Here is a 23,276-nt window from a genome sequence, read left to right as displayed (position 1 = left end):
TTACTCCCCTTCCCAAATAAGTTCAACAAAAAAATTAATGGGAAAAGGTATAGGAATGAAAGAAAATGTGCCAAATATCAATTGAACACAAGTCAGGACATTCAAAATTTTGATTCCCACCGTACTGACTTCAGTATAAAAACAGTCAAAAAAGTGACTGAAAATGTTAATGGTATAAATAAAGTTTCAAAGATTCATCAGCAGGAAAATGTTGATTTGCAGTTACCTTTTTGGCTTTCTAAAACAAATAATCAAATTCAATATTCCAAAGCAGAAAAAAGCTCTCCCTCCTGTCTCACAACCACCACCTCCCCGCCCAAAAAAAAAAAAATCTTAATTTTGAAATGTTTGCTCAGATAAACACTTCATTTTAAACTACCCAATTATTTAAATTTTATTGAAGATGCACATTTTTCCATTTCAACATTTCAATTTGACACTTGAGACAAAACTGATTCAAGTGCCCTCTGCTTTAACTTACATTGTCATTTTAAATCAGAAAGTAATTTTGAAATGCTGAAATCTCCCATGGGAGGAAAACTCTATTTTTGAACAGCTTTACTTCTGTGCATTTAAAATCTCAGCTATTACCCTGGAACTTTGGAGGGGGAAGACTTGTACTGAGGATAGAATAATTCACTGAAGGCTGCATCATGCTGGCTGTCCAAAATGATAAAGGCACTAGGACCTTCCTCTCTCACTTTGCATTGTGGTGGACGAACCACTCTTCCAAGGCCATCACCAGATGAAGAACTGGATGCCAATCTCAGACAGGAGCCTATGCAGGATGCCTGAACATCAACACACTGCTCCTCTGATCATTATCCTCATCCTTATCCAGAGGCTACCAAATTTGACTCCCAAAAAATTTACCCAGTAAAAATCACTTGCAAGTACACAGGATGTGAAGAATGGAAGTTAAAGCTACAGATGTTTGAACCAAAACCCAAGATATGACTACAGCTGACTTTTGACAAACTTTATGTCCTGATCTGAATGCTTTGAGTTAAAAGTATTTCTCCCACGCTGAACAAAATTATAATCAAAGAAGGATGCTGCAATTTAATTCCTATGCTATTGCAAATACTTGTCCACACAAAATCCTTTGGAAGAACTAAAATTTTGCATGCAGCAGTATTTTTGCGCTAGGATCTGTTACTTGGATTATGATGGGATATCTCATCTTCAGTAAGGTCAGTGCTGCTATATTACTATTCCTAATACAAAGAAAATCCAGAGAATGGCTTCTCTGCTTTTCAGCAACGAAGACAAATCATGATATCTCTTAAATATACAGTCCCTTTGATAATCAGAGGCATTGCTGTTATAATATATTTCCCTTATCCCAGCATCCTAATCATCTCTCTCCTTATATGTCCAGCATCACAAGTAGCAGCTGGGGTCTGGAGATGGGGGGCACAGATAGGTACAGAAATAAACAGCGACCCAGAAGAGCTTTTTGTCCTTCAGCTCTCTTGTGTTCTATTGATCCTTTCACACTCCTTAAAGATAAGAGACAATTTCTAATTATGACCATAATGAAATGCCATCAGGGCTTCAGGAGGACTTCCTCCTGAACATCTAGAGAAGCAATAAACATCAGTTTAAAAGCTATAAAACCAAATTAACACAGTTAAAGCTGCAGATAAAAGACCCTGCCATGATGCCCTCCAGTTCTCTTCACTGAGGCTCCAGAGAAATGTAGATAAAATTCCCTTCCCAACTGGACCTGGATATTCAATTAATTGGCTGTCAGGATGAAAAACAAAAAAGAGGGAAAGCTCAATGAACACATTGGCCTAGTGAAAGGCAATTAAGGACATCCTCAAATGTTGCTGCTTTTAACAAGCAGGTGATGTACTTGTCCAAATCCTTTTGCCTCTCAAATCCAAATCTGAAGTCACACTGCTGAGGAAGGCAAAACCTAGGTAGTGACTTAAATTGCTTGAGCTTTGCAGCAGTATAGCTTCAAAATATTGGCACAATTGGAGTAAATGACCAGCAGGCCTAGACTTTTGTCTTTCTTATCTTTTATTGCCTTTTCTCTTTCCCACCTTCTTCTTCCTGCTCTTCCTCTGGGAAAAAGAGATTTGTATACATCACTGTCTCACAGGGTGTCACTTCTTACTGAAGCCCTCTCTCTAGTTATTGCTTGGATACACGCAAGTCATGGGCTTTTGTATTTACCCTGCAGTTTCCCTACTGTCGGAGCATGATTCTTCTGCTTCATCTTTGTGATGTTCGTTCAGTTTTGTCCTATCTACTGAGTTTTATCCGTAATTGTGTTTCAGAGTTTATATTTATGACGGTATAGGTAGAACAGTGTCACACTTAGTAACATGCTTGCTGGCTTAAACAACACCTAGAGATAGTATTGTCTCTATGTTTGTAACATGAAAGGTATTCCCTGAGGACATACAGTAGATTTTGTCCATACAGAGCAGCTGTCTGTCAAAGGTAACAAGAAAAAGAGTATGCATTGTCTTTCCTTTGTTTCATAATCTTGCTGTAAGAGAGCAGCACGTTAAAAGACTGAATATATTCACATACTTCATAATTTTTGTATTCATGGGTACAGTGTGCATTTCATAAGCCTTTACACAGGCTGAGAGAGTTGGGGTTGTTCAGCCTGGAGAAGAGAAGTCTCTGGTGAGACCTTATGTGGCCTTCCAGTACCTGAAGAGGACCTACAAGAAAGCTGGAGAGGGACTTTTCGACAAGAACATATAGTGATAGGACAAGGGGTAATAGCGTTAAACTGAGAGGCTGCCCAGAGAAGTTGTGGATGCCCCATCTTTGGAAGTGTTCAAAGCCAGACTAGAGAGGGGTTTGGGCAACCTGGTCTAGTGGAAGGTGTCCCTGCCCATGGCAGGAAGGCTGGAACTAGAGTATCATTAAGGTCCCTTCCAACCCATGCCATTCTATGATTCCATGACCACCTTATGTGTATCAGACTGAGTACTAACTGGCCAAAAATGCGATTTCATTTACAGTCATCCAACAGGTTGCACAACTTAAACAACAACACACATAAAGAATCTCAGTAATTCAAGTGTATCCGGATGCAAAAACATTTAGCTTGCATTGTATCAAATGGCTTGTTAGTTTACTCAAAAGCAACTACCCAGAAGCTAATTCCAAATACACTTTTTGTCACAGATAAGGTTTTACAAAGCTTGTTCCATCACAAAATCTGAAATATGAAGAAAAAACTGCTCACTGTTTTCGGCTTGAATATGTTCAAATAGGCTTTGATCTATGGCCTTCTTAGCCTGAGTACCCAGATAGTTAACATGCTGTACAAAACTCTAAGTCCGGCTCAGCCCTGACACAGCTTCTAAGGGTCTGACAGCAGAAAGCAGGGCAGAGAATGATAAGCAGCTTGTGACCACAGAGAGTTTATAGCTGAGCTTGTAAACTAATATTTTCTTTCCTTATTATAAAAGCATGGAGATCTAGGAAAGATTTAACCGCAGGATTGCTATCTTTCCTTATACTGCTTTTCCATTTAAATAATTGCCCTTCTTTCTTAAAAATGAAAACCCTCACCATCAATACATGTTTCTGCAGCAGCTTTGTTCTTAGCATTTCTCTGAATTAATCTTGTATTTCTGAGGGTGATCCCTAAAAAAGCCCTCTGTGAGAGGACAGAAATTCAGGCAAGTATTCTGACACAACTATTCTGCAATCTGCTGCCATATTTCCTTATGGTAGGGCAGACACTAGTCTCTCAGACATCGAAGTGTCCCCTGGCACCGCCTTTGGCTGCAGTGATGGAAGAATCAAAGTTTCAGGAAGACAGCTCTTGGGATGGTTTAGCTAATGAATACTGTGGATTTTAACATATATGCTTGTATACAGTATACTCATAGAAACAGGTCATAGAAAGCATAACAAAATGTTTTTTAAAAGCTTTTATGGACATTTGGATGGGACTACTGGTCTCATGAGGCCAAGAACTCACTGTGGTTGGGAACAGCCTTTTATATATGATGAAAAATAAATACCACATGCTCAGGCAAATAGTCTGTCCCACGACTAGACCAAACCAAACCAAATTAAAAGATTTCTCTGTACTCTTTCTCTCCATTATTAAGAAAAGCACCTGAGCCTTTCCTGTGCTTGCCCCACAGAAAGTGTTTTACATATTTCTGCGTACATATTCTGTCAATAATCACAAGCTGCAAAGTTGAGATGGCAAAGCTGTCTTCTGCGGGGGCGATGAACGCCTGTGTGCTTTGTTCTATCTTGAAAGCATCCTATCTTGCCATCCAGAAAATTTACAAGTCCACGATAAATCTCTTATCAGTTTGTTTAATGTTGCTATTTACCACAGTCCTGTTTCAGATGCTGAGGCCAAATTCAAAACACACAGATATCAATAGGCTAGAAAGACTCAGGTTGATTAAAATGGGAAATCAATTCTGGATTAGGCCTCTAGAGGAAAGCTATCACTGCAAAGTTGAAACTTCTCTCTTCTTCCTCATTCCTGAAAGATAAACTTTTTTTTTTTTTCACTGTGTTTATTTTTCAGTGTGGTACAATGTCAGGGTTCTCTGAAATGCTGCCATTAGAAGAGGCAAAGAATTGTAACCTTAAAGTTGTGAAACCTATTCCAGCAAGGAAACAGGCTGCATCAGAATGCATACTGCAAAAGCCTTCACTGAGTTGGCAAACATTAATAGTCCCTTTCTAGTAAAATAAGGATTGTTGCAAACAGCCGAATTCAGATTAACTTTCTGAAGGATTCACTGCATCTGCAAGAAAAGTAAAAGACTTGTGCTTTCCACTCTAGAAGCAAAAGCTAAGACAAAACTAAATACATTCCCCAAGAAGGACCATGTGAATTTGAGGCTTAAGTCTTTGTTCCTGTACCACATCTTGAGCATAACAGTTGTGATTTACTATCTCTGAAATCACACTTCACTAAAAACATGTGCCTGATGTCAGCTCTCAGGGTTAGGAACAAGACTGAAAGCTTTCTTCCCACAAGGTTCAACCAAGTGCAGAGCTTTTGGGCTTCATGTCTGAGGCCTGCTGGGGCTGGCTGTGGCAGCTGAAGAGGTCCAGCCTGCAAATCCAGTCTTCCCAGTAGTGGTCAGAGAACTGATCACACTTGAAGCAAAAGGCGGTTTACACCTGTAGTCAGCCATGGACTTCAGGAGGTGAAGGATGGTGACCTTGCCTCTGCCGTGTGTGCTGCAGAGAGGTGGGCAGCAGTCCTTTCTCCAGGCACACCATGAATGCAGTTGGGCTTCAGAGCCCTCGGGGCAGTACCAAAGGCTCACCTCAGACAGTGCAGGACACACTGAAGATGATGCTAACACTGTGCCAAGTCATTGCCTGCCAGGACAGATGAGCGCCAGCTCTCTGCTGGAATGGCTGGAGGTGCTGGCAAGCTGTGAGCCTCTGGCCTTTTAGCTGCTTCTGATCCTTTCTCTCCCTTGCTCTCCTGGCCCTGAGGGTTTCAGCCACAGGAGGATATAAATTTTTTGCTCTTAATGTCATGGAAGCTGCTGCACACCATACAGGGAATATCTGCTGGTTTATCAGACAGGATTAGTATTTAAAAAAGGACATTAATACAGTTGTCACAAAGCATACGCCAGTCTCTTTTGTGTTGGAAGACCTGGAAGAAACATACTCCTTAAGGTTTATTAGATACTTATTTGGTGAAGGGTTTCTAATGGCTACAGTACCAGCCACTTTTAGGTACTAGAAAAGTAACTACTGAGATCCACTGCAGCAACTCATCCATTCCAGAATTGAGCATATATAAGTATGCAAAATGAGGTGAGAATTTACCATCAACAAAGACAGAAACAGCATTGCTGGGCAATAACGCCAGTAACTTTACTCTCACCTGATGACAGAGCACCTTTGTGCACTCCCCATGGCACAAGTGAACTTCATGAACCAAAGCATCACAAGCACATGACAACAGGGACAGTCCTGGAAAGAGCAGCCCTGTGTACCCGAGTACTTCCACTTCTAAATCAGAGGATAAGGAATTATCCCATAAGCTTCTGCCTTGCACTTTACCACCCAAGAAGGAGCTTTTCAAGCTTTGCCACACAGTGCTGGTCAATGTATTTCTGTCTGGAAACAATCCCATTGACATTCCAGTGAAGACTGCAAATACTACACAACAGTTGCTTTTCTTCTGATGAGAATAAGACAAGGACAAGACAAATCATGTCCTCCTGCACAAGTGGTTGGAGCAAATCACTCATGTATTGTTCCTTCTTTGCCAAAGCCTGAGACTGAGGTTGTTCTGTTTCCTTTCCATTTGTTTCTCCCTTTTTCTGTTCCTCCCTACTTTGTGTGGGACGTTTCCCTTGATGGGTATTGTTTTCAGCTATTTGTTTTCTTTTTTTAAAATTTTTTTTAAGGCAGTCACAGGCCTTCCAAGCTCTGGGCACCAGAAAAATGAGAGCACATCCTTGAAAAACAGCCTAAGAAACCAAATCTAAACAAACCCTAAGCAGGACTTGGAAAGGAGAGAAGCTGTGTGGGAATGCCTTCAGTTCAGAATGCTTCTAACTGAAAGTGTAACTCAAATATTCATAACGGCAGCTGAAAATTCTGTCAAATCTGTATTTCCCTCAAAATAATATAAATTGGAGATTGTCTGAAGTTAGATATGGCTTCTCACTATCCAGTCTTGGGAACAGATAACCACATAATAGAGACAATCACCTCATTTTCCATTCTTCCTTTCCAGTGCTGAGGAAAACAAACCAAGGTGGGGGGAGGGAAGAAGGGAATAAAGTGATGCTTTGCTTCTTGCCTCTGTAACTCTGACTCCAAACCCCCAGCACAACTCAGTGAGTCTCTTGGAGACTGAAAGCCTTTTCCTGCGCACTGTGACCTGTACAATTACTGACTTTCAACAGTATTCAGCAAACAGTTTTCAAAGGCACTTAGGTAGCTAAAGGCAAAGTAATCATTTATTGGAATTGTCCAAAGTACTAAGCTAACACTGATTTCTATTGACCAGACATTACACCTCCAAGTTGTTTAGAGGCTTTTTAGAAAACCAGTTAGTCGTTGATTTAGCACCAGAATGCCTTTGAGATGCTCCTTTCATGTGCCTAGCTGACTTTTGAGAATGGAACTTAGATTCTCTAAATGCAGAAACATTAATTAAAAAAAATTGTAGAGAGATTATTAGTTATGCAGAGATATGCTGCAGTTTCAAGAAACAGGAGATAATTAGTATGCATACACCATATATTTTTTCTAAATGCAAACAATACCCCCATGTAATATGTTTTGCATTTAAACATTTTATTGTCCCCAAAGGCTGATGAGAAAGTTGCTAGCCAGAGGTACTGCACAACTTTTCCTCAACAGAATTTTAACAATTTCAGACCTCATTGCAGGGTCGTGACTCAGGTTATTTGACACTGTTTTTCCCTGGAGGGGTTTTAAATTTCAGTCACAGTGATTCCCTCGCAATCTGCAAAAAATAGTCTTCAATTATTGTGGGCATTGATGGGCTAGAGATAAGACCAAGCGAGCATGCACCTCATACCAGATCTGTATGTCTCATGACTTTATCCACATTACTGGCCTTTGAAGAGCGATAACCCATTCTCTGTGGAATGTCATGCTCAACCATAGGCTGAGAAATTCATAGCAACCCTCACAGAGTGGAAACTACTGAGCTCAGGGGCTGCCTGTCTCTCCCAACACCCCTCAGCCATAGTCCCACTGAGCAGAGGTCCCTTCAGCATCCTTGGCAGAAAGAGCAACCAGTACTGAAAGCTGCTCTCGCTTCTGTCCAACAAAACTACAGAGTTTTCAAAAAGATGGACCTAATTCGAAATCACTGTATCCCTGCAAACACGAACAACCCAAGAGAAAGGGCAGGGCACAGAGTTTCAAATTATTACCACTAGATGCCTCTCCTAGAGCTCCAACAGCCCTTGGCCCCAGTCATTAGCAGGATATATTGAAATATACTGCTTGGAAACTGGGTCCATCATTTTTAAACGCCCTGTAGCTTAATGGAAAGTAAAAAAGTGAGGCCTCTAAAAGATGATCTTAAAGATATGTTTCAGTAATTGTGATTTTATTTATGTTAATTAGTTATGTTAATTAGTTGTGTTAATTAGAAGCATGCTCCTGGAATTGTCTACCTGTGAAATCGTATTTTTTAAATAAGTCAAAAATACTCAGCAGAGGTATTTTATTATACATAATATATGTCTAAACTAGAATGCGTATATTAAATAAACACCTTCGACTATGAAAAAAAAATGCCTTATAATTTTTCCCTGAGTTCTGTTGTGGAAAATGAGAAGCCTGTTGAGAGGTTTAATTAACAAGTTAATGCTGAAAAAAACACTTGAAGAATATTACAGAATATTACCATGTTACTTTTATCTCCAACAACATTTTAAATGACTGTTAGGTTCTACTTGCTGCTGGGCTGCCTTATGTCCATAACACATGCAACTAAGCCTGAGACAATGAGGAACTCCACAGCAAAACCCTGTCGAAACCAAACCAAGTGTACCTGGACCTTGTGAACCCCAGTGGCACTTTTGCTGGGGAAGCTTCCTCAAGACAATAACCAAGCTGCACAGAGCACAGAATAAAAGAGGCCTGGGAGATCAGCCACCCCCAGGCAGCTGATGAGCACTCCTGCTTGCAGGGGGTGACAGGGTGGGAGCACGAGCTTTCCGCCTCCCCGCCGCGTGGATCCACCACCAGTGGGATGCAGTGGGGAAAGCACATACTCAGAGTGGGCCCTGGATCATTCTGCACTTCTGAGGGCTGCAAGTGTAGTGTAATCCAGTGCCGTTCGGGGCCGCCCGGCACTGGGCAGATCTGCAAACCTGCAAAGTCAACCACACGGTCTCCTCCAGAAAACAAACCGCCAAACCACTCTCAAGTCATAGTCTCAAAGCACTGACAGCCTTAATTCCTCAGAGACAGCTGCTGGTGAGAGCTGTGAAGATGTTACACACAGCTGAAAAACAACATATAATAGCTCACACTGCAACTGCGATAAATACCACCCTGTCTTAACCAACACTTATCGTGCACAAACTGAATCCCTGATCATTTTCTCTGAAAAGTCATCTTTGGGTGAGCTTGTGCTCAGGGCTAATTGCATTTTATGCACTCATATTTATTAATAACAGTGCAGTTGTTTGGTTATGAACTCTAGTAGGTTTTATGAAATAATTCTGGCTACAAAATTATTTGATTTACTTCTGATTTTCTTGTACTTTTGTAATTATTATACTTAAATTTCTTATTTTAATCTTATTTATACAACCTTGCTTTCCTGGGATCTGTATTTCTTATTTAGCCAAAACTCTCACTGACACAAAGGAATAAATCCAAGGCCCAAGCCTGCTCTTATGCTTAGGCTCATGACAAGGATGGTTTCACAATGGATTACTTTTTTTCCCATTCAGCTTAAAAGTAAGTACTACCTATTTAACCTCCATCATGTTATTTTCCCATTATGTTTTTACGTACATATACAGGTTTCTGTATATAAAATCAACATCTGTAGAACTTAGTATGCAGCACAGAGTCTGAAAGGCATAATTTAATCATTACAAAAAATTGTGCTATTTTTCATTTAAGTATTACTGAGTTAGCTACATATTTTGGTGCCAAAATAGTGTATACATTTCTGATACAGATGTACTGTCAAATGACAAAATGAATGTAGTGATAACACTGACATTACACCTACTAAGAAAGCACCATCTTGTGTTTTTTTCCATCTTGACTAATATCTTAAAAGCAGAGAATGCTTGTGCACGTGTTTAATTTCACTTCATCTTTCAAAAAGTCCTTAAGTGTTCTCTTCACGTGAAGTCCATGGTTGGGCTTGATGTTGACAGAGCATTTCAGTGCTCTGATGAAGAACAGTGTGCTTATCTGAAGTTCACCTGACAAATTTAGACCAGAAGGTGCACGTTCTACCTGAATTTTGACACTGGTCACTTTCCTGAGAACATACGTTTCATGCTGTCTTGCCTCATACTCTGTGGTTGAACTGCATACTTTATGTCTTCATTGTTCAGATCTCCTTCTAACACCCATTATTTAGCCCAGAGTATGCTTCATGTGATGTATTTCCAGGTGATAAAACACTCATTCTATTAATGAATTAAAGATCAAAGTCCAAGCTGTTCTTTCTTGTAGTTGGATTTACAGCATTTGGACTCTCGGAGCAAGTAGTTTACTGAATAATTCAGGTCACATAACAACATTCTGTGTGATGAAAACATTTTGCTGAAAGTATGATTTCTTGCCATTTTTATTAGATGTAAATGGACTTCACGGACAAATCAAGACTGCAGCTTCTGGGGGAAAAAGTGATTCTACAGGTTCACCTCTACACTAAATCTGGAAATAATACTTTCTTTCCAATTCTGAATTTTTAAGGGGGTAGAAACCCACGCTTTCCAAGTTGAAGGCTTGCTGCCTTTGGAAGAATTTCTTCCATCTGGTTGGAAAACAAAAAAAAATCAGGTCTGCTGAGTCTCAGAATGAGCAGCAGGAGATAAAAAATCTAATTTCTTGTAATTTTATTTATTCCCTGTTAGATTTGCTGGGCAAAGGAAATATGTGACCACACTGCTGGGAAAAATATCTGAGACTCAATATGCTATGGTCTGGGAATCAAATCTCTTACCCAGTTAACAAAAGTCAAATGCAGCTAATGAAACACACCACAGATATGAAATACACACAGGCTGACATTTCTAACATATGTATAACTTGATGAACAGTTTCAAAGACACACATTTTAAATGGTGACTGCAATCAGGGATTAAAACATGCAATCAAACTACAAAAGTATTCAGTCAAGATGATAAAATATATCTTCATATATCTTTATGTCTTTATTCAGCCAACTTTTCTCTTATACATTTACCTAGCAAATCAAATCTCCCCAGAGTAAAACACACAGCAGGATCAGGACAAGCAGTAAATATAATATGTATATCCCTCCTTGTAATCTCAACCTCATCCTTTGTTGGCTTTCAGCATCCTAAGATCCTGAAGTAAATGCCCTATTAAGCCTCCTGACCTCTGAATGCAGAATACCAGCAAGTTCAGCTTGGGCAGCGAGGTTTTTCCTCCCATTATGGATTTCACTAAGATCAATCAGTTTTGCTCCTCTGCGTTCTGGCTGTTGAGATCATGGTGTCTTTTATAGGAAAATGAGCTGCTTATAAATTTTCAGTTCTGTGAACTTTAGGAGTTGATGGAAAATCCCCAGGCTTAGGGCTTAGCTGGCTAAGAAACCACTACAGCAGCCTTTTTTTTTGTGGCCACTCACATACAAAAGCCTTTCAGAAGATACTGAAATGCTCAGAGAATGTTTGTCTTGGGAGACTCTTCTGTGCACATGGACCAACTCAGTCTATTTTTTGCCCTGCAACATGAGTCAAAAATTACCCCGTTCCTCAAAATTGTAGGAGAGTGTAGAGTGACAGATACAACCTGGAACATGCCATTATTTGTTAGGTAGGAAATAAAGTCAAAGAGAGATTGCGTGCTGCAGGCAGGCTGCCCAATGCTCATTGCTGTTTTTCTACCAGACACCATGTGTGCAGGATGAGCAGAACACAGAAGTTAATGAATCTACTGCTCTGGGTCAGAGGCCTGGCAGATTCCTGCAGTGCAGAGGTTCTCTCTGGTTTTCTTTTTTGCACGCAGCTTTCGTATCAGCAGACTGTCACATCCCCACTCTGCAGTGAGAGCCCACGCACCCAACTGAGGAAATTCATGCTGTGGCCATGCTTTGCTGTAGGGCTCCTGGAGCAAGGATACCTGAGAAATATACACTGAGTGACCACATCCTCTCCTTCTGCTGAACCCACCCTGGAAATACAGACAACTACTTCCTTTTTCATATCAAATGGCCCATTCCTAGTGATTGAAGGGCTGGAGAGAAGGCTGTCAGCCTGCTCCAAAATGAAGAGAAACCAGTCTGCCTTGCAGAGTGTGAGTGGTCACAGCCACAGAAACAACTAGGTACTGAGCTACAAGTAGCTGCACCTTTCCACAAACCGATGGGGAGAGGGGAGGCAGCTCAGTGAGTCCTGGCTCTCTGGCTGCTCCCTCTGCTCTCTGCGGTGGTCACGCCAGGGACCATCTCCCACGCTGGCAAAGCAGGGCCAGCTCTGCATCCTCACATGCTGCTGCCATGCTCAAATGCTCAACAATCATGAAACTGAGTTTAAAAAGAATAAAAATGTAATAAACAGAAGAAAAACAAGTGTAGATCTTTTTTCCCCCTCAGCCTTCTGGGGTCTGGCACACATTCTCAAGTTTTTCTTCACATTTTTCTCATTCTAAAAAGAAATCTGACATTATCACCAGACTCTAAGACCTAAGGCTTTGAAAACTCCAGTACTGTGGGAGCCACAGTGAAATGATAACACTCCTATTTCTTTTCTCCTTTAAAATTAATGCAAGAAGGTGGTGGACTGAAGCAGAGCATTTCTGCAATGTTCCTGCCTACCAGGGACAACCACAGTCTGGCTACGTGTATGTTAAAAGGAAATCTGTAGTTAAAGAACAAGGAGAGTCAGAAAAAGGCTGAGATTACCTTTAACTAACTGCTGTAACAGTCTCTAAAATGCAAATGAAAATCTCTAAGCATAATTTGAAAAGTTCAGTGTTCAAAATGGAATAGAACAGGGGTGCTCTCAAAACCTCTGCCTTTAAAATTAGCAACAGACATGTAATTAGAAATTTTACCATGGAACTGGAGCTACAGACTGTAAATTCATTTTTTCAGATCAGCCAAATAAATGAAAACTAACTTACAAAAATTATTTCTACCACCTCGTAACCAGCCACAGACTTTCCCTAGCAAAGGCCAACTGGAAGTACAATGGTTATCCAAACCACACATTCACACTCCTGTACTTCAAGAACACAAGCCAAAGTTGGAGAAATACAGACAAAATATTAAGGCTAGCTCATGAATATACCCAAATTTCACGTATCAAAACAACAATCCACCACATAATCCGAAACGCATTGGTTATATGTATGGTCAGCCACTGAAAACATCTTGCCACTAAACCAACCACTGACTAATCAACAAGCATGCCCAGTATGCTGTTTTACATCTTTGATAATATCTTTAGGGATGAAATCTAGTGAGTTGTGCGCATAGATTAGCTGGGCAGTGCAAACTGATGTCAGTGCAGCTGCTCTGGAGCCTGAACCCTGGAGCTTGCAAACCTCTACATGAAAGGGAAAAGCTCCAGGTTTCCTTTCAGTTGCACCAAAACAACCACGGTGACTTTGTGGGGCAAGGGTGGGGGTTACTGGGGTGAGATTCAGAGAATGATTTGATTCCTGAAATCCCAAACCACCTGCAAGCAGCTTCTTACCCGAGTTCTGCCCTGAGAGTCTCAGCCTGAGCACTTCCACTGACACTTTATGTATGATGTCTCCTCAGGTTTTGCTTTTCACAATACTACCAACACAGCAATGTTATTTATTGACTGCTTTTACACCATTAAGCACAGAAACATAATATTAATGGACTAATATATTCCAAGTCCTTGGCTTCAGGCTCAGTGATGAACGAAGAAAGTTCATAGCTGTTCATGGGGAAAACGGCTTTGCTTTTTCCGTCCTGTTTCAACACATCTGGTGGGCTCAGTCGTCAACTTCAATAAGCACAATTTCTGTGCAGAGATGTAGAAGGCTAAGTTTTGAAATACCGTGGTATTAATGAAAATATTTATGGACTGTGACAGCTCTTAAGATTAGTGAAGCTAACCATCTAGCAATAGTTAGCATCTATATCCACATGGTATTGCATCATCCAGTTGACTGCAGGGGACAAAAAGCTTTGCCATCCATACAAGGTTTCTGCATCTGGTAATGTTACTTCACTACAAAGTTATGGCCCAATTTTCAACAGCAACAACTGAACACTGTTTCTAATTCCCAAGTAAGAGGTTTGCAGGCTGATGCTAATACAGCACAACCGGCCTTATAATGACTTAGGTGCAAAGAGCATTTCACTATGTCCAGGCCGTGGACTCTCTCTTATGCTTCTGAAATTGGAGTTGTCACTGTCAGCCAAGTATTGCCAAAGCAGAAATACCTTTTGATTTCACACAAAAAGAAACCAAGAAGTCTGGTATGTGTCTGAAACATGTATGCACCACAGACTGTACGCTTTAAAGGTGGAAACATTCAAGATATTGGAGTGGCAGATGAGCCCACCAGCCAGCTGCAACCAAGGGTACATGGCAGAGAAAGGAAAAGCCAGGAGCGCTGGAATAGGGTGTCACACAGACAAGTGCTGAAGAAGCATCAGGGGGTTGCAGTTAAGATGATGAGCAGCTGGAGTGAGAAATATCAGCCAAACCCAGTTGGAAGATGTTATGGCAATTAAGGGTACAAATGAGCACTTGTGATGAAACCTGGGACAGAAATTCAGTCCTTCTGAGTGATGATTAGAACCTAACACCTCTAGCCAATGAGTCTTTGGTCCTCATCAGTTTGCTTTTCCCACCTTGAAAGCTACTTCTCACAGGAGGGAAGTGTTACAATTTTTGGACTGACATTTACTCTTTAGAAGCCATAACTCTTCAGGATTTAGTTATCCAGTAGTGAAAGTACCAACTTACTGCTACAGTGAGGGAATTTCAAACTAAATTAATCACAATCAACTTTATAATTTTCTTTTAAAAACATACACTTCTAATACTTTTTTTAATGGAGTTCGATACACTGTATTAGAAATGGATAGCTAGACCAGTCAAAACATGGTCTCAGTAGATAACAAAAAAGAAACCACACTTGCTACTCAGAGCAGATGTGCTCTGGGAAAATTCTGTGAAAATTGCCATATGATCTGCATACCTAACTTGAAGTCTCACCTCCATCCACAGATCAGCATACGCTAAAGACGTAAGTCTTCCAGCATGACTGTCAGTGCTTGCTGGTTTTAATGCTAGCAGACAATGGAACGTAGACCAGATAGGAAATAAACGTAAGTGTTAATTATCTTGCTGGAGATGAGAAACCAGATGACATCTGGAGCTGGCATTATTGTAAACAGGAAAAAGGTAGGAGAGCTACTTAGCTTAGAGGTTTATAAATACCAGATATACACATCAGGAGGAGGCTGCCAGGTTAAGAAAGGGCAAGTGCAGCTCTGTAATAATAAACGAGTGAGAGAGACAGAAAGAGAGCGTATGTGAAATTATTTATGGGAAGACCATTTTTGCCTGAGACAATTTTAATTACACTCTATTGGATAGATCTCAGTGTAGTAGGAGAAATCTGCCTTATTTTATACACTGTCACAGTTTACCTGATTCTCTTTGCTAAAGCAATAAAAACACAAAGACTGAGACCACCATGGCCATGTGGCAGAATGTAGAGCATCAGTTCTATAATCTGCCCAAAGCACCATAGCAAAGTCTTGAGCATCATCCTCCAAGCATTTATGCACAAACCGAACTTCATGTGCCGTGATGAATTTCCCTGACACCATGTGGGTTTCATTGCAGCACACAAAACCAAACAGACCTACGTATTTTTAGGATCAGGACCTACTTAGCACTAATCAGCTGTGATTTAATGCCTCTGTACTTTATGCGCAGCTCACTAAATGTGAGACAAGTCTGTGTTTTGGTACGGTTTGGATTTTTCCCCAGAACAGCATGTATGTTGTTTCAACATTAATGCCGAAAGTTAAATAATCTGTAGTCACTGATATTTATTTAAACAATTATAATGTTGTCTAATGCAGCTAGGAACAAAGGTACAGTAGCTTCATATTTAAAAGCATGGCCTTTTATTCAATATTAGAGGGATCAAGTGGGCATGTTGCCCATTTCTGTTCCCTAGAGGCTTCTATTATTCACATGAATTAATGTTCTAAATCAGAATGCATCTGTATAACATTCTCTTTGTGCTGATCAAGTATCAGTGATTCAGTGATTACCTTCTGCATCCCACCGCATATGCTATGCCAGATTATTCAAATATCCTCTTGTAGAAGAGATAAGGGGGCATTTCCAAACACAAAATAATGACACACAAAAAAGCTATGGTAGAGAGTGAACGTCAGGGATGCATAATAAAAAGGCAAAAAAAGACCTCCTGTTGCATTGCAACATCCTTCTGTGGATTGTGCTTACTGCAACAATCTAGATGTGGATGAGCATTAATATTCACAAAATACTTAGGTAGTCCAGCATCAGTTTTTGCAGCCTTAGAAGTCATGCATAAGCATACATATGCATGCCCTTGTGCACAGACCAAGAAGGATTCCTATTAGAGCATTTAAGCTTTGCAAAGTTGGAGGCGAAGGTTTTTGACCTTGGCAGTAAGCCCCTAGACTACAGTTTGTGCTATGAAGTGATATCATTCAGGATAGGATACAGATAGGACGTAGTGTCTCTCAGCTGCAAGCCCAATGCTCACCAGCTATACTGGGAATCTCTGGAGTAACTTTGCAAAGAAATAGCCCAGACTTCGAGTGACACTTCAGAAATGTATGTTACATTCACACACACATACACACACACACACACACAGAAAAAGAGGAAAAAAGAAGCAGGAATAACCTTATCTGAAACACTTAAAGATCTTAATGTATTGGTGAAAAATAGTAAGCCTTGCACTTACTATTATTCACAATAATTTTTTCAGTCATCTGCTGCGATGCTAATCACTGGTTCAAAAATCAATGTTTCAGATGTCCAATTCTAAAACTGTTGCTAGGTTTGAAGAGTAGTAGCTGAAGTTAGGTATACCCTTTTTTAACTGTTCATAGCTAATTTTGTTTAACACTTCATATTTTTTCACATTTCCCCTGCTTCTAGCTGAACATGAAAGAATTTGTATGTGACATTTATTGTCCATCAGGCAAACTTCTGCTCTACTTCAACATCTTTTCAGTTGTAGAGGTTGAATTATACAATAAAATTAAAGGAATTCAAGTTTTAACCCTTATCATTCTCATAGCTTTACAAATACTCAGATTTCAAAGTTAGGTCACGTTCATTGACAACACAATCAATTTAAAAGCAGCATGTATGTAACAAAACTGACTCCTGCTTCTGACTCAGGATTTGTTTTCTCCCAGGAAGACATTCAGTGCATAGGCCTGGCCAAAGACCACTGAAATCAATGGAAAAGCTACCAGTGACTTAGATGGAATATGGATCAGTATAACACTGCTGACTTCATTGACAAGGGCTGAATTTTGCTTTGACAGATGTAAAGCGGTTCATCCCATGTACCTTTAACAAATTGCATACATTTTAACCCCACCCTTCCACTCCCAGGAATTTAGAGCATTTTGTTCTGCTAGCTCTGTTTAAAGAGCCCCAGCGCTTGCACAGGTAAATGAATGATTGAAACACATACAGTTTTTTGTACTTACAGGTGTCTGGTTTGAGCTGACTGTTGGTAATTCCAAAATACTGGGGATTTTCAATGACGGGAATCTTCGTCATCCCAATGATGACTGCATCAGGACCCCCCTCAGAAGATGATGGAGTGTTACTGCCATTTGAGATGTGGTGGAGGGGACTGGCTGAATCGTCATCGTTGCTAATAACTGAAGAAGGACCTAGAGTCAGAAACAAAGATTTTGCTGTAAATCAGCACATGGTTTCCTACCTGCAGACTTTTCTTTTTTTTTGGACCAGTTTGTTCTCAATCTCCACAGTTTACAGCTCTCCTTGTGTGCCTTGTTGACCTTACCTCAGAAATTTTCTATGTCTGGGTGCAGATGGAGAACAGTGGGTTTTTTTTCCATTAGGAGTTGGAATGTGAAGCAAATTTTTGTACTGGCAGATCACCTAGACTAAATAAGTCAGGATCCAGTATAATCTGTCACCAGGAAAGACCTCCAAATTTGTTGAACTCCTTCTGTCATTCTTAGAAATAAGCTATAAAATACACACATTAACTTTTTTACCTTATGGCCTGCTTGGATCACACAGCAATAATTGCCACAAATCCAAGGAATGCCTGCTCTCCCTATGAGGTGGTATTATTGCAAGACAAAAGACACAGAGGACTTGGACTTATCCTGATGTGGCAGGCCGGTAATTTCCAAAAGACAATACGGCTGAGAGCCAAAATCCAAAGGGGACAATCTGAACAGTCACAGAAGGTGCAGAACAGATGCTGAGAAGAGTAGGGGGAAAAACACATTCCACCCCACTGCAAAATCTCAGATCACTGCAGAGAGGCTCATCCAGCCAAGGGGAACACCCAATTAGCTCCCCCATCCATACCTGAGTCTAGTTACCTTTCACAAAGATGTTACTTTTATCAGTAATTCAGTGACCGTTTGGTTTTGGTTTTTTGTTTTGTTTTGTTCACTCTGTGCTTTATATTTTTAACGAAAGCGCCATGTAGATAAAACCTCATAAATGGATAAAAAGAAGTCCTGTTTGGCACAGCGTTCCACTTCTGCGAGCTCAGGGACCTTTGATCTACCAAAGAGTTCAGCATAGGTAACATGTGAACTCTTACCATCTAACTCTGCCATTTAAATTCCTCATTATGTCTTCCAATTTACGTCCAGTATTCAAAGAAAACCAGAATCACCATTTAGCAGCGACAACATTTTGCCTAATCTGTCCAATTAAGAGGTTGCAGATATCATGCATGTCACATTTCACTTCATTCTCCATTTGTGTTAACCCAGGTTTTTGGAGTGGCATTCACATCTTCTAATTGTAACAATTAAAAGAAAATGCTAGAAACAGATGTAAAAGTTTGCCCTCTGGAAGTATGTATCTTGGAACAGCATCCTCAGATGACGACCAGCATTTAGCCCACAGGCAGCAGTAGCAGGTGAGGTGAATGCCTGTCGAGGGTTAAGATTGTGGGGTGACAATCAAACCCTGGCAGATGTGTTGTTAACCTCCTCTCCCCCCCGCCACTTTCCCTTTTTTCCCCTCCCTCTCCGCGCTTCCCACTAAGCACAGGTGATTGGAAGGGAAAGAAGGACAGAGAGAAGAGAGTTGGAAAAATTAAAGATGTTTTACTAATGCTACTAATAAGAATAGAGAAAATAATACAAAGTATACAAAACCAATCTTGAAAGTCTCAGCACCTGCAGAGCCAGCACCCAAAGTCCTGGATTAGACTCTGCAGCCAACCGGAGCTGGATTCAGTCTGTCACTAGGCCTCAGTTTGCAGGGACAACCAGCAAGGTGCTCTCCTAATGTCGGCCATAAGCAGAAGGGAAAAGGAAAAAGGGCAAAAGGGACGAGATCCTCGTGATCTCCCACTTTTATATGAAGTATTCATGTGAATGGAATGTTATACACAGTTGGTCAGTTTCTTGGTCACCGGTTTCTCCTTGCCCCTCTCGCAAGATGTCCATCCATGCTTATCAATAAGTTTGCATTCCATTGCTAGGTTTACCAAAACATGTGTCTGGTTCTCCAGGAAAATGCAGCTAATATGAAGGCTTTAGCTGACAGGCAAACTCACTAAAAGAGAAACTTGTGTTTTAACAAAACCAGGACAATGCCCCCCCAAGATGGGGGCAGCAGAGAGGACCCTGAGGACAACAAAAATCTGTGTTTACTCCAAGTCACCAGTCACACCATTAAAAAGCACTGGAGGCCCAGACTGAGTTTTGGGGTGGAAAGAAGGAATAGTGCAGAGGAAAGACAGAGCTGAGTGACTCGCCACACAGATGGCATCTGTGTCTGCAGGAGGTACGGGGAGATGCAGAGAGAGAATGGGGACCAGCATCAGGTCCTGTAGACACTTTCTCGAGGACACGAGAGAAGATGGGCAGGATCCACCATAGCACACACACAGTTAAGGATCAAGATGAGAATGGGGACACGCCCAGACACAGCAGCCAAGAAAGGGCGGCTTTAAAGAAAAGAAACAAAAACACTTTATGGTCACATGGCATAGCTCACAGGAATAAAACTTGAATAATTTGGCATGTGGCTACCCAACCCTACCTTTAGAGACTTAAGTGTACTCCCACTCCTGTCCTGCTTTGCTTTCTCCCCAGTTGGTTTAATGGTGCATGAGGGAAATGTTCTCATAGTTTGAAAAAGTACTTCCCCCCCTAGACTGAAACATTAGAGGTAATTTTTCAAATACCTTGCACTTCACTGGAAAGTCACTGTTGACAAATGTAACTGAAGCCTAGATCTCTGCAATTTACCAGGTGAAATACTAATACCAAGGCTGGTTTTGTCATTACTGATCACTCAGATCCTCAAATGACTGATTCTACCAGGAAAGCTGCCAGGATTAAGAGTTTCTGGTGAAGATTCCTCTAATGAAGTGCAGAGCCTAACAAACTGTGGGAAAAAGTCTCTTGTATGGCAAACAAGATACTTCTATGGAGTTGCAATGCCTTTTTCAGGTGCATGAGAGTTCTGTGCAGTGGCAATAGAGTGCATACCCGTTTAAAACAACATTCACTTTTTTCTAGGCATCATCTTTATATCTCTATAAACTTTCTGAATGTCAAGCTAATGGCTCCAAAAAAACAGGCCAACAAATACACATTTTCTCGGGCAAATAAAGTCCTTTTATACTAATACAGCTTTAGTGTGAGGGTCAGATCCCTTCTCTTACAGCAAATGCGCAAATTGTCTTGGCTCTGTAATTTAATAGAGGTATGTTTCTAAGTCCTTTACAGCCCTACTATTCTCTGCTGTACAGGAGGAGGCTCTTTTGTCATTGTTTTCTTCTACCACACATGCAGCGACAGCTTGGAAAAGTGACCATTACACATTTCTAGACGTTAAAGTGGGATAATGAATAGAAACTAATTTTGTTCATCAAATCATTTCTGCCCTACTCCAATACCCAGTTTTGTACGGTGAACTATTTTTTTCAATCTGTATAAACCACAAAGTGCTGCAGGTGAAAAGTAGACAATTGTTCAATAAATCTATTTACTCAATTAGGCTAACTAGTAAAAACTAGTCTTCTGTGCAGCATGAAGCAGGCTCCAAGTATATTCTGCTCTCTGATGTAGGTGAGGAAAATCTGGAAAATGAGGTGACTTCCAAAGCGATTCCTGGCAGTACAAAACAGCTTAAGAAAAATCAAACACTGGGAACTTGGTGCTGTGTCACTTAGTGAACCCCCTCATTTATTAGCAAGTAATTATCTCATATAATGGTCTTTGGAAGTAGTTGTTTGGGTTCCAAAATCCTACTTCCTGTATATTTCTTCTCTAATTAAGACAAGGATGGAAATTTTTGTGTATCAGAAGCAGTTGAGTTCACATCCTTTCAAACTTACCCTTTGTTGGGACCTTTTCATCAATGTGAACAAAGTGATACATAAACTGTTTCCACACTTATTTATTTGCCAGACTATCCACTTAGCATGAAGTTACATTTCACTTTTTGAATGCACTAAGCCACATTACATTTACAGGCTAGCACTGCAGCTGGCTATGACTGATATTCTAGTAATGCATAATCATTTTCCAGGATGCAAGATGAGGCCACAACCTGAACTGACAAGAAGCTAGAGCTGCCCTTTTCTGAATATGCACTGAGCTCAAATTGTAGGGTAATTTCTTAAAGCGCTTTAAAGTGTCGTTTCATCCAGATGAAATGGGGTCACTGAATTACTTGTCAAAGGCAGAATAAGTATGATAATTTCCCTCAGTCACCTATTACTGATTCTGGCTTTTATAAAATCTACTGTTGGTTTCATACCTGAAATCTGAAAATTTTAGACAAAACGTCATTGATGGCAGTGAAAATCATGGGTTGTCAGTAGCCATTAGCAATTGCCAACAGCTGACTCACAGTCAGGTTGAGCTTTTAAGAAAATTCCAGAGGCCCTCTTCACCTTCAAATGTGCTGCCCAACATATTCACTTGATTGCATTTCTAGAGTATGTTTCTTATCTTATGAAGATAGAAGCTAGAGTCAGATGAGAAATGGTAGCCTGCCTTGTAGAAGCAACATGAGAGCTATATGCTGCAGAGCTGAATTTCTCCTCTCTTTGATGTTGGGCTAAAAACCCATCCCTTCTGCATTACTTAGGCCCAAGAAAATGCCCTTCTGTGCACAAAAAACAGCAGCTCTCTGGAAAAGTGGTGACATGTAAGACAACCAATTATATTTGAAACTGACAAGATAAAATAAAGCCAAAATACTTCCAATATCCCTAAGTTGTGAATCAATCTTCAGCACATGGTATGGAAACAGGCAGAAACAGTAAATTTCTCTTACTGCACATCCCACAGAAAACTGGAAGCAATCAAACACTGCTGGGGTGGGTCATGGTTTTACCTTCACTACCACCAGCACCCCTTCCTGAAATACAACCCACTTCTGTGCTACCTCTTGGTAGCACAGTGCATCTCTGCACTTTTCTTGGCCTTGGTGGTATCAACAAATGTGCATTTCCTTAGGTTTAGAAATAAAAAGTAAGAAAACTAACTGTTTTTCAAGGTGTGCTGGTATTTCTGGCCACGAAAAGCAGTTTCATGATTACAAAATATAGCCTTTCCTACTGCTTCTATCACCATCAGAATAAATGCACTTTTAACATGCATACCACCAACAGCTATCTACACTGCTATTTGTTTGGGCTATGTTTTGCTTTGCATTATTTTAAGACTTCTCCTAAACCTTAGGTAGCTGGCTGTGGCAACACACCTGACTACCAGCTGTCACAGGAGTTATCCACATGACCTTTGTGTGTGTCAAAGTACAGAAAGTGTCCCAAAGCAAATAATAGCCTGACTCAGGTAAGGGGCTCAGCCAAAAAATAAAAAGGAGAAGCTCTCAAACGCAGAATAAGAAAGAACATATGGGTTTTGTTTGCATCTGTCATGGCCTTGCAAGCACAAAGACTTTAGTTTAGATGGTCACAAACAGAGTGTCCATCTAGTTTTCCTTCCCCCTACTGTGTCAAAGTTATAAGCAATCTACTCTCCCATGTTTGCTCTCCAAGCTCTAACAAAATCTCCTGGAGGCTACAATATCCAACAGCCTCCTCACAACACACTACTGTGCATCACACACCACTCCAGCTGCCCCTGAAGTCACTACTAATGGCTCAGACACACTGGAAAACAACAGGAGTAATGATTATGACAAAAAAAAAACCCAGCCAATTTTAGCTTTGTGGTTGGAGCTGCTTAGTTACAAGGATGCATCTGCTCAGGCAAGTGTTACAAGGCAGCTCAGGTAAAGAGGATTGTTTATAGAGATGATTTTGTGCTGTGATGCCTTAATAACCATGCCTCCTTCCATGAAAAATGATGTTGACTGCTA

At 40.6% G+C, this 23,276-nt stretch overlaps 1 protein-coding gene across 5 annotated transcripts in view; it reads right to left on the bottom strand.

Annotated features, from left to right (window-relative positions):
* NTRK2 (neurotrophic receptor tyrosine kinase 2) overlaps positions 1 to 23,276 on the bottom strand; it is a 210,038-nt gene that overhangs the window by 71,032 nt on the left and 115,730 nt on the right. For all 5 annotated transcript variants that reach the window (XM_071802800.1, XM_071802804.1, XM_065860511.2 and 2 more), the window contains one exon: positions 17,417 to 17,605. In XM_071802800.1, coding sequence (XP_071658901.1) covers positions 17,417 to 17,605 — 189 coding nt within the window. The remainder of the gene's footprint in view (positions 1 to 17,416; positions 17,606 to 23,276) is intronic.

This window comes from Patagioenas fasciata, chromosome Z (assembly GCF_037038585.1).
Source record: "Patagioenas fasciata isolate bPatFas1 chromosome Z, bPatFas1.hap1, whole genome shotgun sequence".
In the NCBI taxonomy this organism is placed as follows: Eukaryota; Metazoa; Chordata; class Aves; order Columbiformes; family Columbidae; genus Patagioenas; species Patagioenas fasciata.
The sequence above is the reverse complement of the archived record's forward strand: the minus strand, read 5'-3'. Positions and strand labels throughout refer to the sequence as shown.